We start from the raw sequence: 12,180 nt of genomic DNA on the forward strand, positions 1-12,180 counted from the left end.
CCCCTTTCCAGCGACCTGTCCCCCGTAGGGCTGTTCCTCCCTCCGTCCCAGGCCTGGTGGCCCTGTCGCAGGCCGTCGCCCACAGGCCTGATCCAGCCACCTCAGCGGCATGGCGCACCTCCTGGGCCACCCCGGCTGCATGGAGAGCCTGCGGGCCGACCTGAGGGACCTGCAGGCAGCTATTGCCGACGTCTCCTCCCGGGCCGGGGCTGTGCGTTTCCCCTCCTGGAAGTTCCCCGATAAAGTGTCCTGCGACCTGGACCTGACAGCGCTGCTGGAGCGGTACAGTTATGCCGAGAACGACCCCGAATTCACCCAGCACTCCCACGTGGTGCTGCTGGAGCTGGTGATAGACAGGTGAGAAGGCAAAGCCAACCCCAACCACCCCTCTTTAAAGAAGCTTGGCTGGCAGAGTGGCTCCTTCCCCCTGGAGGAAAGGAGATGGTTGTATATCCAGCCTGTCGAATGCAGTCAAGTGTTTTTGATGCTTTTCCCCCCCGCATTTCCATGCCAAGCAAGTGTGCCAGCACCTCAGGCTCGTGCTCCACAGCTCTACGCTGAGTTTTAAAACCCAACTCCTTTCTCTGCACAGAGCTCAGTACTACCGGCACAAATGCTTGTCACAACGGAGTAGAGCAACCCGCTGCTCTGCTCCCGCTGCCGGGAGCCAAGGGCACCTGGGCAGATGGGGGCGGACTCGTTAACTTGCCCCTCAAAGCCTTGGAAACACTTAGGCAGGGCTGCACCTACAGGCTTGGGAGGCAAAAGTACCTTTTGCAATCTGGGTGAAATAAATACGACTCCATTTTAAAAAATGAGCTGTTCCCGCAGAGCTGTTGGCCCTAACAATTAGGGTTTGATATCAGCAGTGTGGGTGCCCCAAATCTTTAGGGAGAGCTTAATTGCAGCCTCTCAGAAGTGGCTGGCTGCAAGCAGCATGCACAGTCTGCATCCCGGCAGCTGCAGGAGGATTTTCATCCCACCAAATACTGCTCCGTGGAGTGACTCGGGCCTGGGAGGGGGTCACAGGAGCACTGATACCCACCCTCCTTTGTCAAACTCACTTTGTCCAGGGGATGGGGAACAACCTCTTTGCCTCGGCACTGGCCCTTCAGGCTCACTGCGCACTTAAACACAAAGGGCTCTTTCCCCATTACAAATACTCCATTGCTCTAAGCTGTGTTTTGTTTCTTTCGAAGAAGACTGCTGCTGCTGCTTCAGAGCTTCACAGGCTATGCAGAAAACCTGCTCAACAAGCAAGCTGTCCCCCCGGCGCAGACAGTGGGACCCTGCATGTCCGCAGGACTGACCGTGAGGAGGTACTGGTGCAGCATGCTGAAACTGGGGGCCTTCTACCAGCAGCTCCTGGCTGAGGTGGGACATTTGGGGGCCCTGACACCCCACAAGCTGAGTACAGGGGTCACGGAAATGGCCCTTGCCTCACCCCCCATGATTTGGACCGTGCTGAGGTCACAGCCCTTCTCTGGGACACCCGTGATGTGTGCGGTGGCCATGGCAGATGTGTTCCCGGCTCATGACCCTCCAAGTGCTGACCTGCGTGTCAGATGGGACACAACTGTCCCGCACTGTCCCCTCCTGGCCTGAGCCCCTTCCCTCCTCTAACCACCGCTCCCAGCTGCTGGATCCATCCTCCTCCAGGCTTCCACCAGGTCTCAGGATGGGTGAGCTTGGCTCCCCTTATGGCTTGGAGAAATATTCTCCTCCTGCCAATGTGCTGCCCTTGCAGCTCTGCTGACCCCGCCATTTGTGGGGCTAAGCTGGCTCAAATCAGTGAGGTAATTTGCGTTAAAAATACTATGCCCCTCCTCTGCATTTTTTTTTTCCTCAAAATGATCCTTCTCATGGAAAAGTCTCACAATAATTCATCTGACATAACCAGGAGACAGCGCAGGAGGTGTGAAAGAAGGGACAGTCGCAAGAAGGGGAGCCAGGGAGCAGGTTTCACTGCTGAGGTTTCCTGTCATGAAACCACAGCTCTGCAAAAGGAGCGGTGGCTGGAAAGCTGCCTGGCAGTTTGTAAAAATTCAGTTCCCCTGTGCTCCACATCGGGGAGTGGGAAGCAAATTCATTTTGCTTGATAGTCATGTGCTTTGGTTGTAATGGAGCACAGTAAACAGGAAACTCGAGTGCTTGGTAGCTGTCCTCCTCCTCCAAGCTCTGGGAACTCCTCTGAAGAGAAGGGCTTGCTGCCCTCGTTGCCCCTTGGCTGCACTGATGTCCTGTCCCCACACTTCACACCTCTGTATTTGGGGTCTTATGGATCATTTGCAGCCAACTCTGTTTAATCTGGGCCCTGTTTTTGTTCTGTGCTCTCTCCACCAGAAGAAGACTTGCAGGAAGGAGATCCCCACGCTGCAATGCCTTCCCCAGGCTGGGAAACCTGGGAAGGAGCACCTGAAACACTGCTTGCCTGACGTTTTGGAGTTAAGAACTTCCACAGAAGTTGCCCAGTCCACTTCTCTGTGCCCGTCATCAAGTGTCTGTGCACCAGACAGTGACGCCTCAGGCAGCTCCCTGCCCAGGGCTGCCCGCAGCATGGCTGAGAGCAGCCGCAGCATCCCCACGCAGACGACTGGGTTGTCTCTGGAACCCTGTGACACCTGTGTCAGCGCACAAGCCAGCCTCCGGGAGGTCGGCAAAGCCGTCACCAGCATCTGCCAGAGCCAGAACATCCCCTCGGCTCTCAGCAGGTTCCAGGACACGGTGGAGGGAACCACAGGGAAAATGACCCTCTCTGCAACAGATGTGTGCTACTGGGCCTCAGAGCAGAGCAAGGACCTCTCCCGGATCAGCAAACACCTCCAGATGCTGCTGCAGCAGGTCAACCCTCTGAAGTCTGAGCTGGAGGAGTCAGAGAGGCAGAAGGACAAGCTGCGGAAACAGGTTGAGGACTTTTCTCAGTTGCTTCAGGTGGAGAAGGAGACCCAAGCGCAGCAGAGGAAGGAGGCTGAGCAGAGCCTAGAAGTAAAGAACAAAGAGTATTTAGAGGCTGTAGCCAGGCTGGAGCAGGACAAGGATGACCTACGGAGAGGTATGGTGCTGTTCCCAGTATCCCCACCCAGGCCCGTGGGTATTTGCAAGAGAAGCATGGAGTCCATGGTCAAATCTTGTCCCACTACCATAAGCAGGGCTTTTGCCAATGATTTTGGTAGGCGCTGGGGCTGTTCCCCACTGTGAGACTGTCGTGGCTTCAGCCCAGCCAGCAACAAAGCACCACACAGCCGCTCGCTCACTCTTTCCCCCCCACTCCCGGTGGGATGAGGAGGAGAAAATATAAAGAAACACTTGTGGGTCAAGACAAGGACAGGGAGGGATCACTCACCAATTATGGTCACGGGTGAAAAACAGACTCAACTTCGGGAAAAAACAAAATCAATTTAATTTACTACCAATCAAATCAAAATAAGGGTAATGGGAAGTAAAACCAAACCTTAAAATGCCTTCCCCCCACCCCTTCCTCCTTCCAGAGCTAAACTCCACTCCCAATTTCTCTACCTCCTCCCCCGCAGTGGTGCAGAGGAACGGGGAATGGGGGTTGGGGTCAGTTCATCACACATTGTCTCTGCTGCTCCTTCCTCCTCAGGTGGAGGACTCCTCACTCTCCCCCTGCTCCAGCATGGGATCTCCCCAATGGGACACAGTTCTCCATGAATGTCTCCGGCATGGGTCCTTCCCACGGGCTGCAGTTCTTCACGAACTGCTCCAGCGTGGGTCCTTTCCACGGGCTGCAGTCCTTCAGGCACAGACTGCTCCCAGCGCGGGCTTTCCCATGGAGTCACAGCCATCTTTGGGGTCATCCCCCTGCTCTGGCATGGGGTCCTCCATGGGCTGCAGGGGCATCTGCTCTTCCAGTGTACCTCCTCCCCCTCCTTATTCACTGACCTTGCTGTCTGCAGAGGTGTTTCTCTCACATTCCAATCTCCTGCCCCACTGCAGGTTTCCCCTCTTAAGTATGTTCTCCCAGAAGCTCTACCACCGTTGCTGATGGGCTTGGCCTTGGCCTGAGGCAGGTCTGACTTGGAGCTGGGGAAGCTTCTAGCAGCTTCTCACAGGAACCACCCCTGTAGCCCCCTCCACCGCTACCAAAACCCCACCACACAAACCCGAAACAGAGACTAATCCCAGACAGCGAGAGCTGGTTGTCCACATCCTGTCACTGCCTCCTCCCTGCTGAAGCACAGCACGGTACAATCACTGGATGAAAAATGCCATTTTGCTGGTTCCTTCTTTAAGTTTTTTTTGAGGTGCTGTTTAATTAGTAGAGTTTTTGTGCTGCTTTAGGAGCTGCGCTGCTGGAAGAGCGATTCTCCGCCTTAAAGGAAGAGCTGGCTGTGAAGCAGGCTGCTGTGCAGGAGCTGGGTAAGGACCCCTAGGGCTCACCCAGCTGGCACATGTTTCCCCCAGCCTCGCTCCAAACTCATGAGTGTTTTACATCCACCTAACTCCTGGCTCCCCCAGAATCAGTTGTGTATAGTGCTGGTGGGAATCTGGGGAGAGGACGAGCCTCCTTCGTTGCACTGCCCAAACATCACCCAGCACCAGAATGGTCTTGTGCTGCTGCTGGTGGAGATTCAGGGGGGCCCAGCCCTCCCATCAGACCTGCCTCCCCCTTGCCAGGGCCTGGGGCCCCCTGAAGGCACTTTATCTGGGAGCTTCTCCCCCTCCTGCCGAGCCTGAGCTAAAGGTGCTGTGTCTCCTCAGAAGTCAGCAAGACAACCTTGCTGGAGGAGATGAGGACCACGATGGTGGCCAGGAGCCGGGTACTGGAGCTGGAGGAGAAGGTGGAGCTGCTCACCGGCCAGCGGGAGAGCCTGGGGCAGGAGCTGAGTACCACCACCACCCAGCTGGAGAAGGAGAAGGCCAAAGTGGAGAGCACGCTGAGGCACCAAGAGGTATGGCTGGGCTTGCTCTCCCCTGCTCTGGAGCTGCTCTGGAGCCCTACCGCATGCTGTGGGAGCAGCCTGAGCTTGTGGTTGCTGCTGCACAGTGTAAGGCTGGTGGCGAGCGGGTGCAGCAGCAGCCCCATGCAGGCTTGCCTGCCCTTTACAGTCCCTGCAGGCCAAGCAGAGGGCCCTGCTGCAGCAGCTCGACAGCCTGGACCGGGAGCGTGAGGAGCTGCAAGCCAGCCTGGGAGAGGCCGAAGAGGACAAGGCCAGGCTGGCAGAGCAGCTGGAGGAGAGCCAGGAGCAGAGCAGGCAACAGCTACGGGCGCAGCAGGTCAGCGCTGGCACCCAGCATGGGTCAGGGGCTCCCTGGGGAGCAGCTGGTGCGGGACACAGCTGTGCTGTGGGGGTGTCAGGAGCCGTCTCCCACCCATGGCCAGAATTTTCCCGGGAGGGGGACTCTGGGACCCAGTGCGACATTGCCATGTTGCCACTGCTATGGGAGATCCTTATCACATAAGGAAACGGAGGGAGCTTTCCTTGGGGGGTGTTCCAAGTACTCCTGTGGGACCCCCCCCAGACTGTACCATCCCGAGATCTGGGAAAGCGCTCTGCAAACCTGACCATCTCTCTGCTGTGCCCCACAGGAGCTGCTGGATGCGCTGCAGCAGGAGAAGCTGAGCCTGGAGCAGTCTGTCTCAGAGCTGCAAGCAAATGTGTCCAGGCTAGAGAAGCAGGCACGGGAGCTGAAGGAGCGGGAGAGGCTCCTGGTGTTCTTCCCCGAGCTCCACGTCCCTGCTGAGATGCAGTTTGAGAGTGAGTGGGCAGCAGCTCCTGCTTTCCCCACAGTGGCCTTGTGCCTTTGGTGTTTCCCAGAGCTCACAGGGGATCCTGCTGGCCCTGGCTGCACCATTATTTGTACATCACCATTTGTCCCACTGATAGCCAGGAAGGGCTCAGGCCCTGGGCTGTGCTAAGCTGCTACCATCTTAATACACCTCCCTGCATGGGTGCTGTTCATCCCACCTCTGGGCCAGGGCGTAAAGCAGGGCCAGGGCACAGGCAGAGCTTTGTTTGCCCTTGTGGTTTCAGCTGGCACAGTTTTGGGTCCCAGCTGCCATCTCCCAGGCTGTGCTGGTGCTCCCTGGTTGGGGCAGGCTCCTTTCCAACGGGCAGCCATCCTGCCCGCGAGGCAGGAGGGCTGCTGCCAACAGCTCCGAGCAGGCGGGCAGCAGCGGGCCTGAGCTCTGGCTCCCACCGCGAGGACGTCGTATTTTGTTTGCAGGCACTGGGAGCTTGACCATGGATATGGAGAAGCAGCTGCAGGCCAACAGCATCCGGATCAGCGTGCTGGAGCAGGAGAATGTGCGGCTCAGGTCTGCGCTAGCCAAGGTGAAGGCAGCTGCTGAGCAGGGTGTGCTGAAGGTGAGGCTGCACCCAAGCCACGGCCCCTGGCACTGTCCCACATCCCCTGGGGACCGGTTCCCTGTTTGTGTACCCTTGTAGAAAAGGCTGTGGGGTGTCTTGCACAATGTTCCCTACGACTCAGCAGCTGCTTCCCAGCCTGCATGGGGCTGAGCTGGATGAAGCCACTTCCAGAAGGGCATGAACCTGGGCAGGGGCTGTGATCCTTCGCTGCCCCGGGGCCTGATCCTGCCTTTGGGAGCTCACCTTAGCCTTGAGGCAGCTGAACAGGGTGTTCCCACCTAACGCTTTCCAAGCCAGAGCAGCCAAGTCAATGCTGGGGCACTGCAGCATGCACAGTGCCTGCCACTAACTCAAGGCCACCAGCAGCCAGACCCAGACCCCCTCCGGCACGTCCCCTGTGCCAGGCTGCAGCCAGGGACAGCTCGCGAGGGTCACTCGCTCCCTGGGAGCAAATGGCATGGACAGGCCAGGCCCGGGGGCTGCTGCAACACCCTTCCCCTGGGTCAGTCCCTCCAGCTCAGCCCTGTTAGGTTTAGACCAGCTCCATGGTTTTGGGGTGTGCCCACCCCATTTGGGCCAGGCCCTGGGCTCCTATGCCACCAGGAGATCAGTCTGGTTTAACTGGTGTCGGCAGGAAAAGCTTCTTGGATGAGGTGCCCAGGGCTGGTTCTCAGCTCCTTTATATCGGCCCCACTGTGGCCAAGGGGTGCAACTGGAGCTGAACACAGTGGGGGGAATTTCCCCCCCCCTTCTCTTCCCCAGCTCGTCCCGCAGACCCAGCTGTGGTCTCATCTTCGCGGGGAGGCCGGCAGGCAGGACGCAGGGTGAGTAGGAGCCCAGAGGAAGGGGCTGGGGAGCTTCCCTCTTCTTCCTCCCCTCTAACCGCTCCCACCACCCGCAGGCGGCCGAGCAGCCGAGGCAGCAGGGACAGCAGAGGGACGCACGGACGCACAGATGAGGCCCGGCAGCGAGCTCCCAGCAGCCAGCGGCTGAAGCCACTCTCAGCAGAGTCCACGTGCAAAGCCGGACTCTGCCTCTCACTCCCGGCTGAGGGCCTGGTGCTCAACCCCGCTGAGCCAAGGGGGAGAGGCAGACCATGCCCCCCCTCCTCTCACCACGCTGGTGGCTACCGCAAATAAATGCTCATGAGACTAAGGCAGAAATGAAGTGCTCAGCGAGCAGCCACCTGCCCTGCCCTGTGGGACCTCGTTACCTATTCTTTGTGCATCGTGAAGGTGCGTTCCCTCGGGTAACCCGGTCCCTCTGCCCGTCCCATCAAGCCTGGATGCAGTGGGCATAGGAAGCCCTGGGAGACGGTCCCCGCAGCAGCTCCACCGGGGCTCAGCTACCAGCTGCTCTCTGGTTGTTGCTTCGCTTTGTTTTCTGCAGGCCTGTGGCACCAAACGGGTATGTGCAGTTTCCCCTGTTGTCCCTCTCTGTTGGGCAATGCTGCGGTTTGTGGTAAAACCAAGGGTGACGGTGCAGAGGGCTGGGCTGGTGTGTCCCCTTCTCCCTCAGCACAGCAGCCCCAGGAGAAGCCCTGCTGCAGGGACAGGGCTGGGGCTGGCTTTCCCCGGCTGGCAGCTGGAGGATGGACCCACGCACAGGCGAGGAGCCCTTGGCAGGGTGGGGAATGCTCCCTGGCCCTGTGGAGCAGCCCCTGCATAGTCAGCTGAGGGGGGCCAGGGACATCTCTGGTTGCTGGAGCTTGGTCACTCAAGGCTAAGCTGCTGCTGGAGTCCCCGGCACAGCTCTAACCGTGCTGTCAGCCGGACAATGCCTGGGCACAGTGCGAGTTAGCTCACGCCAAGAACCGTTCCCAGGAGGTGACTGGGATGTGGCCACACTGCTTGGAAGAGGAAGGCAGAGCTGGGCTGGGGATGAGAGGAGCCCGAGCCGCCCTTAGCTCACCGGCACAGCCGCAGCCCAGGAAAGTGGATCTCCCTGCACTGCCAGCAGCCACGAGGACCCAGAGGGGCTGAGGACCACCGAGCCGCACATGCAGGCTAGCCCTGAACCCCCCGAGCAACCTCACGAGCCTCAGAGGGCAGCGGGAGCCACACAACCCCAACATGAGACACAGCAGCCTGTCCTTGCTCTGTATTTAATAGAGACGGATGCGTGCAATGCTGCAGCCCAGCAGCCTCCAGCCACAGCGTGGAACAGGAGCCGGTCAGGGCTCACGGCGAGTCCCCGGCTACCGCGGCACACCCGTGTTCAGTCAAACAAGCCCTGTGTTCGGTCTCTGCAGCTGACTTGTACCATCCTTTCTAATAAGTTAGTATAAATAAGGCGTTCAGCCCCCCTGCCCCCCCGCAGTGAGGCAGCAGGTCGCCCCGCAGCCCTGCCAGCTCTGTCCCCTGCCATGGCAGATCTGCCACCCAATGCAGCCGCGGTGCAGAGGGGCTCAGGCCGCCCCGCCGGGCTCGGGCGCAGAATGGCCCCAAGCCCACGCTGCCACAGCCACCAGCAAATAGAAAATAAAAATAAAAGAGACTTAGAAAAATTACTACGAGCAGGGAAAGAGTGCAGCTGAGCCAGGGCTCTCCCTGCCTCCAGCTTCCATGCCCCCACCCCGTTACACCCATGGGTGCCCCCGTAGCTTCCTTTCCCGGCACCCACTACCCCAGCCCCCCAGCACTGGCCGTCTGGACCCCCCCCACCCCTCTACTCACACCCAGCAGGGAGAGCCCCGAGATCCTTCAGTCTCCAAATGGCCGGGCGCTGCGACGGGCACAGCCGCGCCAAATCCGCTCCGGCAGCGAGCGCTGCTTGCCCAGCACCCCTTGCCCCCCTCCCTCTCCCCAGAGCGGCAGTGGGTCTGTCCCTGGAGCGCGTCCGTCAGGCCAGCTAGCTCTCCGTGCAGCAGTTCCCTGGAAGGGAGAAGGATGGAGGGCCATCACATGGGGAGCCTGGGGGGGACTCCGATTCCTCCCCAGCCCTCAGCCCAGCACAAACGCGCTCCCTGGTCATTGCAGGGGGCACGGCCGGGCGCCAGTGCAGCTCTCACCCAGGATGTTGCGCTTGCAGAGAGGGCAGGTCTGCTGGAGGAGAAGCCAGGGGTCCACGCAGTCCCGGTGAAATTCGTGGGAGCAGGGCAGCACCCGCAGCCACTGTGGGAAGGGAAGCGGACAGCAGACGTGAGGGGAACCGGGCGGGGGTATCGTGACGGCAGCCCTGCCTCCATCGAGCTGCCTGAGGGAGGGGGGTGATCCTCTGGACACCCCAGGCCCTGGCAAGCGAGGAGAGGCTCAGCCCCAGGCAGCAAAAGGATGGCACAAGCATGGGTGGCCCCAAGCGGTGACCAGGACAGGCTCCAGCGCAGCACCAGTCCCCCCCAGTCCCTACCTGGCTCTTGTGGAACTGGTCCAAGCAGACGGCACAGCTATCGATCTCGCAGGCCCAGCTCCGGAGTGGTTTGCCGGGATGGTACCGCCGTGTTTTCAGTGCTGACAGCCGCCGCCGAATGTGCTGCTTCAGGTCCAGCTGTGAAGGCAGAGCAGAGGGTCAGACCCCAGCCGCCGGTCTCCCTGGTGAGGAGCAGAGCAGAAACGTTCCCACCTCGGCATCCTGCTCTGACGGGTCTTGCCGTGACTGCCGCTGGGCCTGCACGATCACCCCGGTGCAGAGGAGCAGAGCGATCAGCAGGATGGTGTTCCACAGCTGCTGGAGATACTTCTGCAGGAACAGCACCAGTGGGCAGTCAGGGACCAGGGTGGGGGGTGAACTGGAGACACCCATCCCGCTCCTGGCCCTGCCACGGCTGGTGCTCCCATGCCAGGAACCCTAGCTACGTGAGGAGCCCTCGCCGGTGCCGGCGCACGTACCTGGACCTGCGAGCTGTTCTCCCCCGTGCAGATGACCCCCTGCCACTCCCCATAGAGGCCCCCTCGGGAGAGGCCGCAGGTCGACCACAGGGTGAGGGTCACTCCCTGCAAGGCAGAAGACGGCATTGCCGATGGCTGCGATGGCTCACGGCGCTGCCCAAGGCCGAGAGGACCTGCCATGCTGGGCGGATCACACGTGTCGAGGGGAGGAGGAAGCGCCGGTGGCTGCCAGCTGCCCTGCTCCCACGGAACAAGTCTCTGGGGAAACCGAGGCACCGGCAGCTTCAACAGCCTTCGTGGAACTGGCTCCTGCTCCCTGCAGCTCAGCTTCCCCTATTGGTCGGGGAAGTTTGGCTGGACACAGCCATGCCCCTGCCCTCCCACCAGCAAAGAGGAGGAGGACCTACGTACCAGGTTCTCCAGCAGCACTGCCTGGTACGTGATCTTCGCTGTAGCCCGGAGACCCCTGTGAGCAAAAGGCGAGAAGACTGTCAGTGCCATGGGCACAGCAGGATCCGGCCCGCAGCACCCCTTTCCCCATAGGGACAAGCAGCCCACGCTGAGCCATGGGTGACAGGGACCACTGGGGACAGAGGAACACACAGGGGAGGCAACAGCGAGACTCCCCCTTCCCAGCCATGCCCAGCCCTCTGAGCAACTCCACACAGGTCTCTTCCTCCCAGCACCGTGCGTCAGTTTCCCCATCTGTGATGCTATAGCAGCGATACCGATTTACTGCATGTAAGAAGGACCGAGGGAGTCCTAATACTGTAGGCGGTGGGGATAAGCACTGACAAAAGCAGTGGGGATGCCGGTGTCATGCTGATAACCAGCTGGTCTTGTTAATTTGTGCTGAGAGTCCTAAAGATCTTGGCCGAGGAAACTGTTAGCCCCTGCTGCCGTGTGGGGACCCATGGGTGGAAGGGTTCAAGCCCTGAAGAAGGGCTGGATTTGACTCAAACCCTCCCTGGAAACACATGTCTCAGCCCCAGCTGGCCTCCACACAGTGCAAGCTCGACGCCAGCCCAGCAAATGCGATGTGCTGCGTGAGAAGCCCCCCCAGAGCAGCCCCTGGCTGTGACAGCCAGGCAGGGGACCAGACACAGAGCTACGGCTCTTGCCCAGCCTCTCCCACTGCCCCAGCCCGTACCGCAGCAGCGCTCCCAGCAGCTTGGTGACGTTGTCCGAGGACTGGATCACGATCACAGGCTTGGCAAGAAGCTGGGAAACGTCCAGCTGCACCAGAAGGGAAAGCAACAGCCGTCAGCGGGGCATGAGACCGGCTCAGGCACCCGCCTCCGGGACTCTCCTACCTCCCGGATGGCGTTCTGGTTCAGTGCCAGGATGAGCAGGGCTGATGCCCCCAGCACCAGGGCTCGCTTCATCTGCGGAGACAGAGGGCACAGGTCAGGCAGGAGGACGGGCAGCCAGGCTGTGCCGTCGTTCAGCTCCCGTTCCACAGCAGGGAGCAGGCAGCACCCGGTGCCTCTTTGCCCTGGCTGAAGTATCGCCAGGGAGCCAAGAGGCGCTGGCACTGCCCGGGAGTCCTGTCACGGTCCCCCTCTACCACCAAGCACAGGCCAGGACCCCCCACATCTGGCAAGGAGACACTCCAGGAGGTGCCCTGCGGGCTCATGACCAGCAAATGCCATGGTAGCCCCCGGGCCAGGTAGAGAGGACCCTGGGCCGGTTGGAGAGTCACCTTGCTGACGACGGCGGCAGTGAAGGACTCCTCCTTGGCACCCCGGGGGACCTCGGCCGGCTCCTCCCCGACAGGCACGACGCCGATCCAACTGTCGGCAGCGCCCAGCTCAGGCTCCGCGTCTCCCACCTGGGGGGGCACAGCAGTGTCGGTGGGGGCAAGAGCCCCAGGCTCAAGGCACCCCAAAAGCACCCCCACATCCCTGAGTGCCCTGGGGAGCTGGGCACTGCGCAGGGACGGGGGACAGCAGCTGGGGTGGCACAAGGGACAGGTCCTGGCCCCCCCGCTACCTCCATCCCTGCCCACACCTCCCCTCTGC

General features: G+C 60.6%; 2 protein-coding genes across 2 annotated transcripts; one reads left to right on the forward strand and one right to left on the reverse strand.

Moving 5' to 3' along the window:
* The first annotated feature begins 109 nt into the window (after window positions 1–109).
* On the forward strand, window positions 110–7,471 carry CCDC157 (coiled-coil domain containing 157). Its single transcript, XM_010563382.1, has 10 exons — window positions 110–357; window positions 1,203–1,374; window positions 2,344–3,052; window positions 4,303–4,380; window positions 4,723–4,913; window positions 5,071–5,238; window positions 5,552–5,720; window positions 6,190–6,329; window positions 7,095–7,117; window positions 7,234–7,471. Exons 1-10 carry the CDS (start codon window positions 110–112, stop codon window positions 7,469–7,471), a joined length of 2,136 nt encoding a protein of 711 aa, XP_010561684.1.
* A 1,525-nt stretch (window positions 7,472–8,996) lies between these two features.
* RNF215 (ring finger protein 215) lies at window positions 8,997–12,157 on the reverse strand. Its single transcript, XM_010563383.1, has 10 exons — window positions 12,152–12,157; window positions 11,862–11,990; window positions 11,473–11,544; window positions 11,310–11,395; window positions 10,571–10,625; window positions 10,160–10,264; window positions 9,894–10,010; window positions 9,681–9,818; window positions 9,343–9,445; window positions 8,997–9,205 (listed from the first exon to the last, which is right to left on the reverse strand). Exons 1-10 carry the CDS (start codon window positions 12,155–12,157, stop codon window positions 9,183–9,185), a joined length of 834 nt encoding a protein of 277 aa, XP_010561685.1. The 3' UTR covers window positions 8,997–9,182.
* Window positions 12,158–12,180: the final 23 nt, after the last annotated feature.

Source organism: Haliaeetus leucocephalus, unplaced genomic scaffold (assembly GCF_000737465.1).
Source record: "Haliaeetus leucocephalus isolate CR32 unplaced genomic scaffold, Haliaeetus_leucocephalus-4.0 Scaffold165, whole genome shotgun sequence".
Taxonomy (NCBI): Eukaryota; Metazoa; Chordata; class Aves; order Accipitriformes; family Accipitridae; genus Haliaeetus; species Haliaeetus leucocephalus.